The sequence below is a fragment of the Myotis myotis genome, unplaced genomic scaffold (genome assembly GCF_014108235.1).
Source record: "Myotis myotis isolate mMyoMyo1 unplaced genomic scaffold, mMyoMyo1.p scaffold_m19_p_6, whole genome shotgun sequence".
Classification (NCBI taxonomy): Eukaryota; Metazoa; Chordata; class Mammalia; order Chiroptera; family Vespertilionidae; genus Myotis; species Myotis myotis.
The window spans coordinates 34,464,165-34,483,928 of NW_023416368.1; the positions used below are offsets into that span (position 1 = coordinate 34,464,165).

Here is a 19,764-nt window from a genome sequence, read left to right on the forward strand (position 1 = left end):
AAATAAAACAGAATTACAGTTGAGGAAGATGGTACTTTAAGAGGTATAATCTGAATGTTGGAAGGGTGAGGGTTACTGGAAGTTTTCTTTGTGTGTGTTAAGCTTAATAGTAAATAGGAATGCTATAGATTAGTCTATACATTGTGCACAGACTAATTTAGGCATCTAATTTATTAATTGTTGGAACAAATCAACCAAAGATACAGAGTAGGAATTAATAGAAAGTGCAATATAACTTCATTATGGTTTCTTGCATGGTTAGCCTGATATATTTCCATTCTTAATTTCCTGGGTTTGGTATTTTAGGGACTATCTTAGGAAGTTTGACCCCCTTTCTTTTTTCCTAAAACACTCACCAATAAAAACTAAGGTCCTAAGTCTTCCAAAAGAAATTAAAATATAGCCTTCTGGTTTTAGGTTGGGGTTTATATGGATTTTATTTCCTTTTTACACTGGTCGGACATACAGAAGAGGACTACAGGGATTTTTAGTGGTCCCCAGTGGGTTTCTGTTTGTGGATTGCCAACATCCCAGGTGTAAAATGCAATGCACCTCAAGTAACTGGCTAGATTCGCTAGAACATTCAGTTTTTCAGTTAGAAAGGTTGGCAATGCAGGCGCCTCAGGGTCACAGACCTTACCAGCGCTCTTCAAGGTTGGGTGGTGTCGCTTGGTTCTGCCAGATTGTCATCACAATTTCTGGTCCTGTCCTTTACAAAGAGAAGCCATTTCCATGTGGCTAATCCATAATGTCTGCTTTGGGAATGTTACCATATTCGGGGAGAGAGCCAGAGAGAGAGAGAGAGAGAGAGAGAGAGAGAGAGAGAGAGAGAGAGAGAGGGCTCATGAACAGCCTCCCAAAAAGCTTTGGTGGCCAGAATGTCCCCTTTTCTCAACCAGGGCTCTTCCCACAGGAGAAAAGAAGTTTGTATTAAACCTGCCAGTTTAACGTTGGTGCTTTTCTCTGGCCTCTGATCCTGTCCCGTAAAGACAGCGTACATCCTGGCCTATATTCTCTGCTGGGGCAGATTTGGAATTGACATCCTCACACCAATTTCTCCCTACTGTGTCATATTTTTCGACTGCCTGCACAAAGCAAGTCAAAATTTAGAATGTTACATCATCCAACTTTGTGGTGCCCCATAATTTTAAATACAAATAAACAAGAGAACCAGTGTAAGATTATATTATAAAGACAGAAAATCTCGTGGTTGTTGCAAGGATCAGGCGGATGCCCTAGTGGTAGATGCACTAAAAATAGCAAAATCAGTCAAGCAGAAGGCAAACATATTCCGTACGTGAGTTTGTGACAAGGTAAGAAACAAAACGGTTACCTAGACCTGGGTTTAGTCTCGGTCTGGTGTGGCGTCACACGCGGTGAATTCCCTAACTCCCTGGGCTCTGGTGTTCTGTCTGTGCAGCAGACTGGCTGGCCCTTGGTTCCCCTGAGTGTGGGGAAAGTGAGGCACAGGAGGGAAACCTCGGAGGATGCAATGAATGACTTCGCTTAGAAACGTGATGTCTTAAATATCAAGGGATTTGTGTTTTATGAGTTGTTTGTAAAGGTGGTCCCAGCTCTTTCATGAGGACGATCTTGGGTAGATTTTTAATGATCCTAGCACTCTAGCATGGACTGAATGATGTTTATAAACCTGAATTGATCTCTAGGAACTAGGTTGCACAAAGAGGGTTTGCATCCTTATGGATGGTACCTTCCCATGTCTATGACCGGGAGATTCTTGTACTCCCTTCTGTCTGAAGGCCAGTAGGGCTATTTGCATTTGATGAGTAATGTGTCAACAGGTCACGCCCCCCCCCCACCCCCCGAGAGTGACTGTCTGTGCCATGCTGCTGTGCCCATGAACTGAGGGGCCTCCTTGTTGCCTGGCAGTCTGTGCATCACCATGTGGTTTTTTCTTGTTCAATAAAGACAGCAGCAGTGGAAGCTGAGAGCCTTCCAAGTGGTCCCTTCCAGGGGTGGGTGCGGGAGGGGAGCAGCGTGGCTTTCCCTCGCCCTGCTTCTTTGGTCTTGGTTGGATCCCTGAAAGCTGGAGGAGTGCAGATCTTGGCAGCCTTTTGAGGAAAGGGAGGCTTGGGCTCAAGGTCTCCTTTCGTACTGTCCATGGATTTTTGCATCATGTTAAAAACAGCAGTTTGTCAAAATAAAATATTGCTAAGTATTGAGTGGCAGCAGAGGATGGGGGTTAAGAGCATAGATATCGAGTCCAGCTGCCTGTCTCGAAGTCCCATCTCTACCACTTATTTGCCACATGGCCATAGCAGGGGACTTACTTCTCTGTGACCTGTCTCCCCTGTCATCTGCCTAGGTGATACTTATTGCCCTCCTCACAGGGTAGAAATGAGGGCTATGTATGTAAAGCATTCAGGACAGTGCCTGACATATAGGAATCCTATATAATAAAAACCTAATATGCTAAGTGTCTGGTCGTCCAGTGGGCTGTGCAACCAATCAAAGCATAGATGCTAATGATATGCTAAGGCTGCTGAACTGCTCGCTATGATGTGCACTGACCACCGGGGGGCAGATGCTCCAATCAGTAGGTTAGTTTGCTGCTGGGGTCCGGCCGATCCGACATACCCTGGACCCCTCTCGTGGCCCCTCCCCAGCTGACCAACTTCTTGCGTCCCTCCCTGGCCTTAATTATGTACCGGTTAGGTCCCTCAGCCTGTCCTGTGCCCTCTCACAATCTGGGACCCCTCGGGGGATGTCAGAGAGCTGGTTTCCACCTGACGGCAGAATGACCAGTTGCTATGACGTGCACTGACCATCAGGGGGCAGACAAAATAGGAGCTGCCCCCTCGTGGTCAGTGTGCTCCCACAGGGGGGGGCGCCACTCAGCCAGAAGCCAGGCTAACAGCTGATGAGCTCAGCAGTGGTGGTGGGAGCCTCTCCCACCTCCGCGGCAGCACTAAGGATATCTGACTGATGGCTTAGGTCTTAGCCGTCAGTCAGACATCCCCTGAGGGCTCCCAGACTGTGAGAGGGCGCAGGCTGGGCTGAGGGACCTCCCTCGAGTGCATGAATTTTATGCACTGGGCCTCTAGTTGCTATATAAGTGTTAACTAAATAGTCTCTACTTGGTTATTAGATCATCAAAATTGATTTAGACCCAATATTAATTCTATTTTTATGAACTGAACTGTCATAAAGCTTGAGTTGTAAATTTTTAGGCTGTTGCTGCTGTAGATGTAATGAATTGTCACTCACCCAGAGAATAGAATGACACATCTACCATGCAAATGAAGGTTGATCTAGTGGTGGCCAAGCTGAGCTCAGCTTTACAAAGAAGCTGCCTAGGAATATTTCAGGGGTTGGCCTGGCTCCTTTGTGCTCCTGTGTTCTCCTGTATTCAAATACAATCTCCCAGGACATCAACACAAACCAGATGAATCCAGGGACAAGTCCAGGTGCGAGAGGGCTGAGCTCCAGCTTCCCAAAACACAGAACAGCTGGCTTAAAGCCAGAGGTCAGGCTGCATACTCCTAAGGCAGCGGTTCTCAACCTGTGGGTCACAACCCCTTTGGCGGTCGAACGACCCTTTCACAGGGGTCGCCTAAGACCATCCTGCATATCAGATGTTTACATTATGATTCATAATAGTAGCAACATTACAATTATGAAGTAGCAACAAAAATAATTTTATGGTTGGGTCACAACATGAGAACTGTATTTAAAAGGCCAGAAGGTTGAGAACCACTGTCCTAAGGGAGTGATTTGCAGCTTGCCAAAATAGCAATTGAAATGAGTGGGTTTTATTTTGATGCCACCCATTAATAATAAAACATCAAGCATAACTGGTCTTGGATTACCAGGCAAATTGAAAACTAAGTTCTGTGGCTTGAATATTTCCTATCTCCTGGAATTGACAGCTGGACGTTAACTAGAGTAAGTCTTGATGGTCTTGCTTTTTTAGTTTATTTGGGCTGGAAGGCATGAGCAGGGAGAAAACACCTTCCCTGTGTGTGCTCCGCCCAGCAGCACTGTTGCTGAGAGTGGATAAGTAGGGAAGAATTGATAAAGGAGAGTGGGAAGCAATGTCTTTCTAGTTCTAGCTTGAGTTACTGTTGCTGGTTTTAAAAAATTTCCCAAAATCCAGCCACTGATTTCGGCAGTGTCTGGAACGTGGCTCTGTGTTCAGATGATAATAATTTATGGAGAGTAGGGAGCCGCCCTGTTTATTTTTAGAAAAACTGGCTACAGTTCGGGAAAGACATTTCTATTCTCTTCCCCCCTGCGAGAAAGATGTTCCCTCCTTCCCAGCGCTGGAGTTCCCTCCCCCCAGGCCCCAGCTAGAGTGCCGGATGGGGAGTGCTGAGTGGGTGGCTGCTGGGAATGCTCCTGTCCTCTCCCAGGTGGCAGCCAAAGCCATACCTTTCCACTTAACTCTGCCTTCCTCAGAGTGCAGAGCAGGGGCTGAAGGGGGCGCGACTGTGACCTTCACGCTCTACTTACCTGACACCTGGACTGTTGCCCTAGTAGCTCCAGCTTTGCTAACAGATGTGGAAGATGAGCAGCTGGAGGAACAGATGTAGGAGTGGGAGCCTATGGACTCTTTTTAATTCAAGAAGACACCTTCTCTTACAAGGCAGTCATAACGTATAACCTTGCCTTTCCATGGAACTGCGCTGCCTGCCCACACTTTTTAGTCTGCTTCTCCTTCCTGGGGCATTTCTGTCTCAAGCTGGGGACATACAGCCAATCTGGAGAGGCAGCTCTATTTGGGTGTGGAAAGCGGCCAAAGGAAACCTGGAACGCGGCAGGAGTGCGTGTGTGTGGCGGCCCCGGCATGAGCACTAGTGACCAGGCGGCACCTCTAACGCCCCTTGTTTAGGGTCGGACTCCTCCAAAGCTGTTGCCTTTGGGGGTGAACAGGGGTGGACTCCTCCAACGGGCTGTGATGTCCCTCAGGCAGCTAATCCTTTTTGACTGGGGCGCCTTCTCTGGCCATGGGCTGCTGGCCTCCAAGGAGCTGTGTCTTTTCATCTCCCAGCCACGATCAAGATGCAGTGTGGACCACATGCAATTAGGCACTAAATTGTGTGGTGCTCACGGAAATCAATAACCCCCAAGCGCCTTGAGTAAGAGCTGTAAACACTGTACCACGCGTTCTGTCTTGCTCTGCTTCTTAGAGATACTGAGATGGAGGTCGGACTATGTTCACAGTAGAAACCCTTTAAAAAAAAGTATAGCTACTGTGCAAGTGGACTAGTCTGTGTCCTTGTCCCCTTTAGTACAATGCCCAGCACATGGCAGGGAGTGGAATATTTATTGTAGCTGATCCTGAGTTTTTTTTCATCCAGGTAATTCTGTGATTACTTTGAATTGCCCATGTCTTGTCTTCTGGGACTTTACACCATTTACCACGGGAGCCTCAGGAAACACCTTAAAAGTGATTGAAATCCCATTATCCATGAGATGCTTGGATTCTGCTGCAAAAATGATTGGTCTTGAAAATATCGGACCTTATAATTCCATTTAGAAGCTTGTAAACTGAGATATCAGCTGCAAACCGGCTGCCACGGGCTTAACATGATTCCTCGTCAGCATTTATAGAGCACTAGTTGCTTTCTGAGGACACCGAGGCATAGATACATGGTGGCCTCACAGAGGGACCCAGCGTTGCCACCCTGGTTTGTTCTTATAGACATAGTGGTAGGTGGCCTTTCAAGTGGGCTTCCACAGAGCCGCTAGCATTTATAGAGCTCCTACTATGTGCCTGACACTGACTCCTTCAATCCTCACAGCAGCCCTATGAGGTATGTATTATTGACTCCATTTTAGAGAGGAGTAAACCAAGGCTCAGAAGTCATATAACGTCTCCATAGTAGAACGGAAAAGTTGTTGCTAGGATTTAACTCAAGTTTATCTGATTCTGGAGTACAAATGCTAACTACCCCACACTTGCTTGCACTTTGTAACATTTAATTCTAAGCCCTTGTCATTTTCTCAACAGACTCAACAAAATGAAACCAGGACACGTTTGGCTGCATCTCGCACTGCTTGGGGCCTCCCTGCGGGCTGCGCTGGGATGGACAGAACCAGGAACCAGCAGAGGCCCCAGCGTGGGTGTGGAGGAGTCGCAGGCAGAGGTATTGTCACTTAGCAGCTGACCTGACATTGCAAACTGGTTGCTTTACAGAATCTGGTTTACCCCTTCACTTTTAGTTGATATCAATTAGATTGCAGTGTGAATTTAAATTGGTCCCCTTCTTGGTAGGGGACAGAAGAAGCAACATGTGTTGATACGGACAGGAGGTTTTCTTCATGCTGTAAGCAATGGTCTAAATCTCTCCAACGCTGAAAATGCATTCCCAAACCCAGCTGGAGTTGCAAGGTTTGTCTTCCACAAAGACCTCAAGAGAACCGCTTTTCTGTATATTTAATAAAACCCAGAAAATGCAGACTCATGGGTGGAGCACACCCTATGAATTAATGAAGCCTTTTAATTATAAAATATATTTTAAGAGAAATGAACTCCCTTTTGGGTCTATAGATAAAAAGGAGCATGCTGAGAAAGAACTGGCAAGTGGAGTCCTATGGGAGGCCGCCTTAATGAACAGATGAGAATGATTAATGGCCTGCTAGGTGTATATAAATGCTTCTAAAGTGCTTCGAAAACTTGTTCTCAAATACCTCCCCGGAGAGTCTGATATACTGCTAATTGCTTAGTGAACTTGGTCTTAAGTAATGAAGAGGATTCATGAACTACACCTCACCCTGCTCAGGTAGCAGGCCTCATGAATTTGGGGCTCATGGGGGACTCGGCTTTTCTGCAGAAAAGGTTTTGTATGTGCCGAGCTTTAAGAAATGACTTTGAAGACCCCCTGGGTTTTCCCTAGGATGCGGTGAATACTGCGTCTCATCTAAGAGCTGCTCTGGGCACCTGCACTTGCGTTGTCATCCTCCACGCACACCCTTCCCCCACCCCCTGTTTCCCTCTGTGCACATTTCCTGTCCTGTGGGATGAGAGAAAAATTACCTCAAAAAGTCAACACTGCCAGCGAGTGAATAACGGTGCACAGTGTAGGGTTGGGATAATGCATTTATTTGATCAAATGATATGATTTCTCTTTCATTATTACTTAATTGTCATGCAGCCCCAAACCTACGGGGCCTTAATCTTCAGGGAGCTTCAGAAGTAATTTGCCGCACACTTTTCCTGGTGAAGTTAGCGAGGCTTCCTTTTGTGGTGAGCAGATGATTACATAGAAACACTATCTCTCCCATCTAAATCCATGAAGGACGCAAACTTAATGCTCTTTTGAGAGAGTCTGGAGGCTGACTTGCTGGGGAGCACAGCACACTGGAACAGCTTAATCATTGTTCTCGAATCCGCAGAGAGAAATGATCACCTAAATCCTGCAAATATACTGTGGAATATTCAATAGCAGAGCAAACAGGCAAACACGTAGGTGGCTTACTTAGACTGCTTACTGTTGGGGCTCACTGGCCCACTGCTTCAAATCACTTCTTTCATTTAAAATAGTCCAGTTGATTAAGGTGGAATTTAGATGGAGATAAATTGAAGACTAGTTCATATCAACTTAGGGTCTCTTTATCTTAGCTGGGCAACACCCTAATACTCTGTGTACCCACAAGAAAGAGCAGCTTCTGCTCATTCGGAGGAAGGGAGGCTGTTTTGTTTGGGGGTGTGGTTTTGCTCTTCCTCTCCCCCCATGAGGACAGAGTCTAGGAGATGCCATTGTCTGCCAGGTTCAGGGATTTTTTTTTCTTCTGATCCTCACCGGAGGATATGATGCTTTTATTGATTTGAGAGAAAGAGAGATATCAGTGTGTGAGAGAGAGACATCAATTAGTTGCCTCCTGTATGTACCGCAACCAGGGATGGAGCCTGCAACCTTTTGGCGCGTGGGACGATGGCTCCAGGCAACCAAGCCACCTTGCCGGGGCGCCAGTTCCAGGAATCTTGTTGCTTCCAGAAAAGGAAGTGACGTCTCTACAGACTCTTCCTGCAGATGCAACTGCATCGATCCGACTCTCTTCGCTATAGACTGAGTTTTTGCAAAGGGTTTTCCCTTGTACCCGTGGAGCCTGCTTATAGCAATGATTAAATGAGGTGATGATAATGTGAAGGGCCCAGGACAAAGGACGGCCTCAGTACATGTTTAGACAGAGACAGAACGTTTAACTGCTTACTTTGCTGACCTTGGTCACACTTTATGCGCACCCCCCCCCCCCCCCCCCCCCCCCCCCGTCCTTACCGCCAGGTCTTCTTGCTCAGAAGGCTGTCCCTTCTTTCCACATGCCCGAATCATCCCCTCCCCTCTTGGAAGGCTCAGCTCTGGCGCTCACCTTTTATCCAGAACCTTCTTGACCACTCTTGGTTACATTCAATCTTTTCCTCTGAACTCCTAATCTTTGCTACCTTTTTTCCATAGATGAAGCCTATCTTATTTATCTTTCTCTTCCTCACAGTGTCTGATCATTTTAAGAGCAAAATAGAAGCTCAGTGTGCTTCTGAGCCAATCGATATTTTTTCAACATTTTGGTGGTAGTCATGAAGTTACGGGTGCTTTCCAAATCCCGATTAGACCACCTGGTACCTAGTGTGTGACAGCTCCCTGCACAGCGGGTTCCTTTCCAGTGGAGACACGAATGGTCTCCCCAGCAGCCTTCCAGCCAAGCCAGGCTTGTATCTTATCCACATCCAACATAGTCCCTGTGTTAGAGGTTCCGGTAGTTTTTTTCTTTGAGTTGTAGCTATTAACATATCCATAACTCACTGCCCAAACCACATAAAACTCCTCTAGCAGTTTCCTCAGACAGTCTTATTTTCTGGAAGAATAAAAACCAACAGAGTTTCTTGAGACTCACAAGATAAATCTCAAAACCGTTTCAGGAACTAAATGGTAAAATGTTTCTGTGTGTGTTTTCTTCCTGAGAGTAGTAATTTACAAAACATTCATTCGCTTAAGATTCTTAAAGTACTTGGAAAGCATTAATAAGATTTGATTTGCCTTTAAAGTTGTTACACCAATTACTTGAGTGACCTAAGGGTAAATAAGAATTAAATGACCAATGCATGTGTGTTCCGACATTTTTAAAGCAATTACAGCAAATGTGAATTTTGTTAAATTGTTTCACGAACAAAGGCTGCAGCTGACATAGCTTCAAGGAGTTTGCCATTTTACAAACATAGATAAAAAGGTATGTAGCTGGGTGGAGTTGCTCTTTAATAAGGATTGAGTGGCAGAATGGCCTGGAATACTAATGCAATTCTGAATTCAGAAGAAACAAATCTGAGAGATACAATTTATTGAAATTCTGAAATAGTTACATTTTTCCCTTCCCCTGTGCTCTGGCTAATATAGAAACAGGAGTAAAATCAATGTTGGTAGAATTTTATATTTGGGGGGAACCAGGAAAGTGAGAAGTAATGTGGTGGCAGCTCCAGGAACTCGCCCCCTCTTGAGAAGCAGGCATTTACTAGTATAGGAGGGCCCCCCACTTTGGGCCCTTGATGCTGTCTCCCCCCCCCCCCCCCCACACTCACTGGGCTCTGGGATTGCATGGTGGCCATTACACAGCCTTATGCATCCTCCATGTGTCTTACTGAACTTTTTCAGGATTGCTCTTCCTCCTAGTTTCTAGTCCTGCACTAGATAACTGGACACAGTCATGTTGGCTCCTGTGGGAACTGTGAGCTTTGTCAGCCTCAGTGCTTACAGGCCAGATGTGCTTGGCGGTCAGACACCACGTGTTTTTGATCTGTACAAATTCTCATGGGAAGTCTTGGAGGAAGAACTTGTCCGGTGGTGTCAGTAATCAGGATGACTCCCCCGTTTCCTAACCCCAAGGGTCAGCCTGGGAAAGCCCCTCCTCCCTGGCTGACCGGCCCTTTCACCCTTTTCCACAAGACTGCGCTCACGGGCACGCCTGCCTCTGAGGGGCTGGCTCCTCATTGCAGAGCCCTTCTCTGCTCTGGCTTCTTCTGTGTTAGTTGGGCTTTCAGGAGGACTTGGGCTGCTAGGACTGGGCATTAATTTAAAAAAAAAAGTTTTTCTTAATTCGTCATTGTTCTTACACATGTGACTGAATCTAAGGCAATACTCCCCTGCCCTTTCTGGTTCTGTGCCCTCTCCTCCCCTCTCCTGGCCCTTCCTTTTGATTGGCTGCTGGAGAAGAATAGCTGATTGTCCATGGGCTGTAAGGTCTGCCCAGTGGCACCTCTGCTCACTCTGCCCCTCGCTTTGTGGGCTTGGTCCTCCCTGCGGACAGACAGGTCCAGGCAAGATGCTGGGCATTTTCTAAGCTTCGCCTGCAACACAGGCCTGCATGTATCTCTCCTGTGTCCCCCTGGCATCACCCTTTCTACATACTCACTGTTGCCAACTCCAGCATTTGACAGGCTTTCAAGGAAAATGATGGGCCAAGTGTCTCAGCAAGAGGCACCGCGGTCCTTTCGCGGGCGTGGAGCTCTGGGATTGCTGCCTGCACCTCTTCATGAGGACCAGGGCTTCTACTGCAAGTGGGGTGTGGGGCAGCCTCTTCCCTGGGCTTGAACATTCAGCAAGGCTCTCTGCTGTGTCAGAGGGCGTGGGTTTTAGTTTTTCAGGTGACATTGGGAGAGCACGACCTCACATGTGCAGATGTGTGAGTAAATCCATAATTTTCAAGGTGAAAGAAGGTGGCGACACCTCCAAGTTCATGGGGCTGTTGGGTGAGCTGGTTCCTGTCGCAAGTTGGCATGGGCCGGGCCCTGTGCCAGCACTTCTGGAGCTTCTGTGAGCTTGTTAACAGCCAGGGGGGGGCCTGTAAGTGCAGATGCTGATGCAGTAGATCGGGGTTGGGCCTGACATTCTCATTTCTCATGAGCTCCAAGTGATGCCGCTACTCCCAGTCCCAGGGCACACTGGGCAGAAAGTTCTAGAGGCGTCCTCCCCCACGGCCCATGCACACACCCAAGAAGGAGCATCCAGCTGGTGACTAAGCCCGGCCTTTGTCAGCTCCTGCCAGCACGACAGGAAGGAAAGAGCAATGTGCACGCTGCAGTCGTGCCAGGAAATAACATGACGTGGGTCGGGCGTGGGGGCGGAGACAGGTAGGTGAGGGGAAGGGGAATTTAACTAGCCTGGGTTTGGAGTCATTTTCACCTTTGTCCTTCTGCCTTCAAGCAAGCAGGTGGAGAGAGATACTTAGGTCTCTGATCCCAGCGCTCCTCCTCGGTTTGTTCGTAGGTGATTTAAGTCCTGAGGGTCAGCCACACCCTAAGCTCTCACCCAACACCACCTCCATGCCACTCATCCTGGGGTCCTGTCCCAGTCCCTGTCTCCCGGGCCCATCCAGGCTGTTTGGGGGAGCACAGCTGCCTGGCTGACGTTCTGTTTGGGGCTCTTGTTCTTTATCCTTGGACAGAGGAAGTGGCTGTCTTTGTCCTTTGGGTCGGATTTCTCCTCGCCCACCTCTGGCGGGGAGCCTTTTGCTCTGTACGGGTGGGCACGCTGCCCTTTTAGTATTTTGAGATTATAGGTGACAGAGTTTTAATTGGCTCTGAGAAGTTCAATGCCCCCGGAAAATGAATATTTATGAGTTCACAAAGAACTATTATTTTTTCCCCTCTTCATTTAGCATTGACTCATCTAACTACTTTATTTATGACTTCGCTGCTGAATAATCTGTGCTCCTTTGGGACACTGCCCACCCTGTGATCAGGACCGCAGGCCCCGCGTTGTAAATGGGGCTCTGATTTCCATTTTGGGGGAGTTGGCAGCATCAGGTCTGCCGGGCCCCCATCATCTGCTTGATTTATTCTTGGTGACTTATGGGCCGCCTCTCTGGCTTCCCATTTAGAGAGAAGTAAATGCTTTGCTGGTGTCGGACAGGTTGTCACGGGCCTCATGTAAGTGGGCCTCGCTCTTCCGTCCCAGGGCCTTCGTCCTTCTGCCTTCACTGCTGTGGCTTCTGCTCTGAGCTCCTGGCCCTGCCTTGTCTCCACCACCTGGGAGGCGGGGGTACTGGTTCCAGCAACGCTGGGCGTAGGATGAGGTGGGCCTTGTACTGGAGCAGTGGCCCCCGAGGAAGCTGGAGTGGGGGCCAGGGCGATGCTGTGGCAGGATGTGTGTCCCAGTGGCTGAGAAGCTGTCTGTCCATTGAGCCTGACCGCCCTCTTGATGAGTGACCACACACATTTGCATTTTGGCTTTAGGTATTCCCTCGAGGCAGGAAGGCAGGGACCAAGAAAAACCCATCTCTTTCTTCATGGGGCCCTGGTTCCAAGAGCTTTTGGGGGATTGGATGGGAAGAGATTAACCAAGAACATATATGCATATATACTAGTACATAACCCATGGACACAGACAATAGGGCGGTGAAGGCCTGGGGTGGGGTGGGGGCTGGGTGGAGGGGGGCAACATAGGAGGAAATGGGGGAACATCTGTAATAGGGTCAGTAATATTAAAAAAAAGTCAAGCCTGAGCATTCTCATTTAACATTTCATCTTGCTGGGGCTGCCCGCCAGCTGACCCTGGAGACAGACAGCTCCTAGCCCCATGCTGTGCTCAGATATTTCAAGGACTATAGTGAAATTCAGAAAACAAAATTAACTTCATTTCAGTTTAATTTAAAAATGTGTTCTGACAGCACTTCGGGGCTTCGTACAGAGTGGTGACCCAGAATCCTGCCACCAGTGGATCACCACCAGGCAGAGACAGGGGCCGCATCCCGGCGGGATTGGGGGAAGGGGCAGCTAGTGGTTACCTGGTGCTTCTTCCTCTTCTCCAAGGGATGGTGCCGCACACTCATGTTATGAGGAGTCGTCCCTGAGGACCTGGGCTGTGGTGTGATCGATCGGACAGAACGGAGGGCTGGTGGGTGGGGGTGGGGAGATGGAGGAGAGCGCTGGGGTATGGCTGTCGGGTCAGCGAGTGAGTATAACTGCCCGGTGATGGCAGCGGAGCTGGGAGTGGCACGGGCATGTGTAAATTCTAGTGAGCCACCTGTTATGGGGCTGGCTTTCTCTCTGCGGTCAGAGTGAAGCCTGTTAGTCCTTTCACCCACTCCCAAACTTGGAAGATGGCCCAGTGGGGGAGAACCACGCAGAGACCCTAGGCACTGGAGGCTCCAACTGCAGCCGCAGAACCCTGCTTATTCCAGGATGAGACCACAGGATTGTCGTGGAGGCTCTGCATTCCGGGTCCAGCCTGGCCCAAGTGAGGTCTGTGCACCCGAGCCACTCCCTTCTCTCTCTGGACTCTTCTCCGGGGCCTGGGCCTCTGCAGCCGCCTGCTTTTCTGACAACACATCTGGCCCCATGCAGGCTGAGAGGCCCCGGTGCTCCCGGTGCTCCCGGCGGCTTGGCTGGCTGGCTGGGTGGGCAGTTCCTGGCCTGGGCAGCCTGATGCAGGCAGCTCAGGGCTCTGGGGAGAAATGGCTGCTGCCCACCCGCCTCTGATAACCAAACCCTGTATGTTCCACGTTCCTGTTTTCTCCTCTAGGACATTCGTTGTTGTTTTAAAACCCCATACTTGGTGTTTCCTGCTGGGGCTGCATCGCTCGCCTGACGGGCTGCCTGTCTGCACTGGCTCCTAAGAAACCCCAGTCCTGCCTCTGTCTCAGGGGCCTGGAGTCAGAGCACCCGCGGCTCTAAGCTGTGTCTTCCCTTGCCAGCTGTGTCCTGAGGGGCCCTTCCTCTCTGTGACCTTCAGGTGAGCGATGAGTAAAATGTAGATGGTAACAGCACCGCTGTCAGAGCTGTCATGAGGCCTGAGATGGCACCTGTGATTCCTGGCACCGAGCACCTGCTCAGAATGTGGCAGTCAGAGCTGTAATCTCCGAACCCCACTGTGTACCCCTCCCTCCCCATGGCCTGGCGTGTCCTCCTGGGCCGTAGCCCTTGTCACTCCGTGTTTAGCAGGTGGCTCTGGGGGTGGGAGGGCCCTCTCCCTGGTGGAAAGGTGAGTCTCCCAGTGTGAGCTCCCCTGGGTCCCCAGGGTCCAGGAGAGCTTGGTACAAAGTGGGATGTTCAGATATCTGTCAGGTGAGTGAGTGAGTCAACGATCTTTTATTATTCATTTTGGCATCATATAGGAATTTGGACAAGGTGACTAGAGTTTCTAGGACTCCTTACAAAAGAAATCCCAGGAGAGAGTCGCCTGACTGTCTTTGGTTTCTACTTATAACAGAATCTTGTCACAGTTTCAGATCTTTCCATCATCCTTACTGAATCAGAGGAAGCTGAGAGAGTCCTGTAGGCTGTGTGTGGGGGAGGGAGCAGAGTCCTCTACTCAGTGGCCGTGCCTTCCTAGGTGGTCCCTGGGGCCTGCGTGGGCCCGGCTGTCCCTTCTGTGACGAGGCTGGCACACCTGAACCTCGCCAACAAGGGAACCAGAGGAGGAAATGTAAAGTCAGGCAAATGCAGGATGTTCTGTTCGTGCTCAGAATCTTCAGTCAGCAGAAATAGTCTGTGGCTGCAGGGAGGGTGGCCGCCAGCTGTCCGCGTGAAGGGAGGAGGTGACCGAGGGCACTGGGGACAGAAGTTCTCTTTGGAGATGTCATTCCATAGGTGTAAGGCTTCTGATGGCTTTTCCTGACAGTCGTCTTAGGACAATTGGATTAAAAGCGTGTTTAAGCTGTTCTGTCATTTACAGCCCGCTCTCTGGATAAAGAAAGCAGAACTCTTTTCCTATTATTTCCCTTTCTGGCCTTGCACTTAAAAGCATGCTCAGAAACTTTCTCTGTCTTACAGACCTCGGCTTTCTGTGCTTCTGCTGATGCCACATTTTGTGCATCCGCTCAGGGAAACAGGCTTTCTTGTGGGCACGCTGGGAGACGTCAGATGGGAGAGGCCTGCCAGGCGGTGCTCTAATTGGAGTGCTTCTAAAAACTGCCCCACGGGGCCTCCTCTTCCTCCTCCACTCTCTGCTGTTTGGCTGTTACGTATGTGGTTGTTTTCACTTTAGCGTTTGGCTGTGGAGAAGGGGATTTTCTGCCTCATGCTTGGGTGTCCGTCCCCTGGCCGCAGAGCTCAGGAGTATGTCCTTATGTCCCACATCAAGGACCTTCTCAGGACACCATTTACCTACCCAGTATGGGTTTCTGAGCCCTGTGCTGTCTGTGCCAACAGGAATATCTGGTGGACTTACATCTTAGTCATCGACAGTATCCATTGAGCACCCAGCTCTGTGCTTGGCCCTGGGCCAAGTGGTTGATGAGAAATAGGATTTATGATTCCATTCTGGGGCTTGAAGACCCATGGGACATGGGGGAGGGTGGGGCGGGGGGAGGCATTGGGAGGTAGATGGAGCAATCCGCAGTTGCTGAAGGAATCTGAGTTAGCAGAAGGAAATACACACCTCTGTCGATTGTTACTCTTCTCTAACTGTGTATAGTGATTCAATTAAGTTCTCAGCCTCAGCCTAAAGTTCTCAGTCTGTTTATTGGCTAATGAAGGAGAGAGCCGCTCGCGCCTGCCTGCGGGGGTCCCATTCTGCCCCCCCCCCACTCCTGTCTCACAGCAGGACTCTTGTCTCACAGGCCAGGCTCTTGCTTTAGACCCACCTTGGGTTGGGTGTCCCTCCTTGTCCACTGGCTGTCCCACTGGGTTTGGTCATTTTCAGGAATGGAAACACTTCTATGGCCATGACTAGAACAAAATTCTCTGTGCTTCATGGAAATGTATAATAAAATTTAAACTTAACCTTGTTCTAAACAGCCATTCCTGCGATACAGGAAGAGGTGGTTATGAGCTGCTCCATGCAGGCTGGCGTCTCACCGTGGAACCACGAGCAGGAAAAGGCGCAGGCAGAGCTTTAGGAAATCAGCTGTATGCTCACACATGGTGAGCCACGAATACCGTAGAAAGCATATTTGGCTACAGTGTGGGCCAAACCGTGGGTGGCGTGAGTTTAGAGCAGAGAGGCCCTGGGTGGGAGCTGCGGTTGGGGAGGACCTCTGGGAGGGGAGGGCCTTGGAGAGGGTGAGGGAGATCTGGGTGGGCACAGTATGTAAGTGTAGGCGTGGGCTGGAATAGGACCATATCTTGTGGGGGGAAAATGGAGAAGAGACTGGTGGGCTGGGTGTCCAGGCTGCTGGCAAAGTGAGCCACCTGGGAGCCTCTGACAGCCGGGAGCAGACTCGCTTGCCGATGTGCTCATGAGGGTGGGCTCAGGGCATCGAGCATCAGGCAGCCACCCTCCTCTCCTTCTTCCCGTCCTCCATGTCTCTCTCCTCTGGAGCCTGGCTTTTCCACAGAGCTGTACACCCCACCCTGTGGACCTCACCCTGTCACATCAGCCCCGAGGCCCTGGCCCTGCCATCACACCATCCTCCTGCTCCGGGGCCCTGGACTGCTAAGAGGAGGTCTAGTCTTTGAGAACTTGACTGAAGAGGCATCTGCCCTGGTCCCATCCATAGGGGACAGGTCCGCATATGTGAGGTGACATGTAGGGGTTCTGAGCGGAGGGTGTGGGTGCAGGCCTGGGAGAGCGGGAGAGCAGCTTCATGTGCGTGGAGGGGGCTGCTGAGAGCGAGGACCAGCCTCCAGCCTCTCGGAAACCACCCAGAGCAATGAGCGCTGAGATCGTTAGAGGGCTGAGTCAGGGAGGAGGGCCTGTCTATGTGGTCTTGAATCTTTGCTCTTCTTTGCCTGCCCACCTTGCTCTACCTGTCTCACTTGTATCCTCCCACCCCAACCCGGCCCGTCTGTAGCTGGGCAGCTCGGAAGCCTAGCTTATCCCTATCTGGGTTTTCCCTGAAGACCCGCTATAAAGTCTGCCTGACCTCTGGGCGCTGACTCACATCTCAAGATCAGGATCCTGACCATCCTGGTCTTGTGCACCTGACACCCGGGCCTGTGCTCACACCCTGCCCACCAAAACTGAGCTGGCTTTGGGGCTTGGACGTGGCCCTGTGACTCCAGAGTCACGTATCCCGTGGCTGCAGGGAGTTCCTTTGTGCAGCTGCTTTGAGGTTTAGCTGGAGTTGTTCTTGGGGGGAGTAGAGGGGCTACATGGGAGGCGAGTCCTGGCTTTATCAGATCCTCTTCTTGGAGAGCCTGACGCCCGGTGGAATCAGTGAGCGCACCGCACTTGCGCTGTTGCGGGACAATTAGGCCAATCACCACGGATGGCAGGACGCACGAGGGGCTCCCCGTGCTCTGGGCTGCGCGCTGCTCCCAGCCAGGTGCAGTCTTGTTGCATTAGGAGCGTGGTGTCTGAGTGATGTCTGTTTAAGCGTAACCAAGAGCTAGGGAGTGGTGAGGACAGGAGGGCACCTGAGGGTGGGGGGCAGGGTGGCCTCTGGAGCTCAGGGCTGGGAGTCTGGATGGCGTGTCTCATCCTTTCCTTACAGGAGTAAGGAGGGGAATCCTGACAGGAACTGTGGTTTCTGAGATGGAATTCTTTCTCTCGCTGTGAGTGATGATAGCATTAATAAGCAGCTACCATTTTGTCCAAGTTTAAGTAGATCCCTTCACTGACTTCCTTAAATGAATCTGTGCGGGACTCCGAGGCAGGTGAGCTGTGAGAGGTCTCCCGTGTATTAAGTGGGGGAGCTGGGTGGACAGGCCTTCTGACCGTCCTGCTTGTGCTCCCAGCCACCTCCCCTACCAGCTCCCTAGTACACACACCGTTCTGGTATCTTCTCCCACCCAACAGGAAGGGCCTGCCGGGGAGTCCTTGATCCTAGGAGAATGAATATCTTTTTGGCTATTTCCTTCCAGTTCTCCAAGGGGGTCTGGTGAGAACTCGGCAGCCACTGTCTTGTGGGTCACTGAGCATCTGCCCTCACGTAGGGCAGGGCCTGGCCCACTGCTGTGCCATGCACATGGGAAGGTGCCTGGCCTCTGGATGGAGACCTAAGTGTGATGAGGTGTGGTCTCTGTTTCTGCTTCAAGGACCTGCCCTTGGGGCGTTCCCAAGGGTGCCTCCCCTTCAAAGCTAGGCTCTGGAACCCCGGTCTGAGGGAGGAGGCAGGATTCCCAGCATTAGTGAGCAGGGTGTTACCAGCAGATAAAGGCTTTTGGAGAGTCAGGACACCCAGTGGGAAAATGTTGGTGTTTGCTGACTCCCGCCAGCCACAGGAGGAGAACAAGGTGGTCAGTGCTCGTTGTAGCCAGAGGCGAGCCCACACGCTCCTTCCGTGGAGGGGCTCTCCTGCCAGGGGTAGGACAGCCCCAGGCAGACGGGCACAGAGCTTGGCCACGCTGTGGTCGTGGGCAGCGGCTCCTTCAGAGGCACACCTGCCTCATCCAGGTGGGCAAGGGCACCCCACCCATGGAATGGCCATGGCTGGGGAGTGATCAAAGCTGCCCGTGATCCAGGAGGGAAGGGCAGCTCGCTGGGCAGGGCAGGATACACACAGTGCCCTTTCCGCAGAAAGCCGAGGGGAAGGAATTCCAGCACTTCCAGATGCTGGAGCCAGTGAGCCAATGGGAAGCCCCAAAGGTGAGAGAAACTCAGGGATGCCAGCCTGGGGTGCATGTAGGAGGAGGTCTGAGGGGACAGCTCTGGTCAGGTGTTGATGGTTCACAGTTGACTCTGTGCCACCGATGGAGCCTTCCCCCCACCCTATCTTTCTGGTCATTGCCCAATGGTCACAGCAGAACTGTGGGTGCTGCCTGCCCCCCCCCCCCCAGAGGCCCTGAAACATGGATGAGCTCCTCTTCCACTTGGCGCTGGGGCAGGATGATGCCCATCAGTCCCGACTGTCTGGGGTGGAAACGTGAGTTCCAGCAGCCACCAAACAGCGGGTGCTCCCTGTACCCTCCTCTCTCAGTTGTCACAAGGATCTCATGGGCACGACCTGAGTCTCACCTTAGCGCTGAGGAAGCGGAAGCTCTTGGAGGTGAGCTGGTGGCTCAGTGTACTGGGCCCGGGGCCCAGCTGTGCACCTGCGGGGCTGCAGACAGCCAGCTCATGCCCTCCAGGCTGTCACCCCCGCTCCCATCACCAGAGCGGCTTCTCAGTTCTGGGTGCTGAGCCTACCTGCACCCAGGGCTGCCGAGACCTGCGAGCTCACACGGCATCACTCCCTGTTGAAAGAGAGCACCGTCCGTCCTCAGGCACCTCCCTGGGTACAGTTTCTGTGCCAGTGACACCAAGCAGCTCCCGGGGGAGCCCTGCCAGCACCTGTGGAAGCCACGCTGGCCCACAGGAGGCTGCCCCGCACCACAGTAAGGAGCAGTGACGTGCAGCGTGAGAACCTAGTATTGGGGGAGAGGTTGTAAGATATTTGTGCTCAGTGGTTCCCACACTTGTCCTCTCATTATCTGAATTATCTGCAGCTTCAAAAAAGTACTGATGCCTGTGTCCCAGCCCCAGAGCTTGCGCCTTCGTTATGCTGGGATGTGGCCTGGGCCCTGTTTGGGTCTTTTCATCACTGGGTTAGCCTAGGGAAGCAACTCTGACAAAACACTCACTTTCCTCACCGATGTCCTTCTCAGGCTCCGCCCTTTAGAGGGAGAGAATATTCAGGCTGTTGGGATGAGGCGTCCATGTGTGTTGCCCCAACACCAGCCCCTCTGGGCATGGGTGACTAAGGCTGGCCTGGCCCCTGAGCTGGTGGCGTATGCTCCAGCCCCGGAGTGACGCAGAGTGTTCTTTGCACACCCCTTGCTCATTCTCACAACAATCACAGAGGCACCGCCCTGAATCTCACCTTGCAGTGAGCAAACTGAAGCTCCTGGCGCTTCCCACCTGAGAAGCCAGGGGAGGACAGGGAACAGCTGTTGGTTTTACCGGGGCCTCTGGATAGGCCAGCTGCTAGGGGAATAGCAATCCAGCCGCG

The 19,764-nt window shown here is 51.1% G+C and overlaps 1 protein-coding gene across 1 annotated transcript in view; it reads left to right on the forward strand.

Annotated features, from left to right (window-relative positions):
- The window catches only part of FSTL4 (follistatin like 4), a 327,280-nt gene that overhangs the window by 2,644 nt on the left and 304,872 nt on the right, over window positions 1–19,764 (forward strand). Inside the window, exon 2 of the mRNA XM_036314191.1 lies at window positions 5,975–6,110. Within this exon, the coding sequence (XP_036170084.1) occupies window positions 5,985–6,110 (126 nt within the window). The 5' untranslated portion in view covers window positions 5,975–5,984. The remainder of the gene's footprint in view (window positions 1–5,974; window positions 6,111–19,764) is intronic.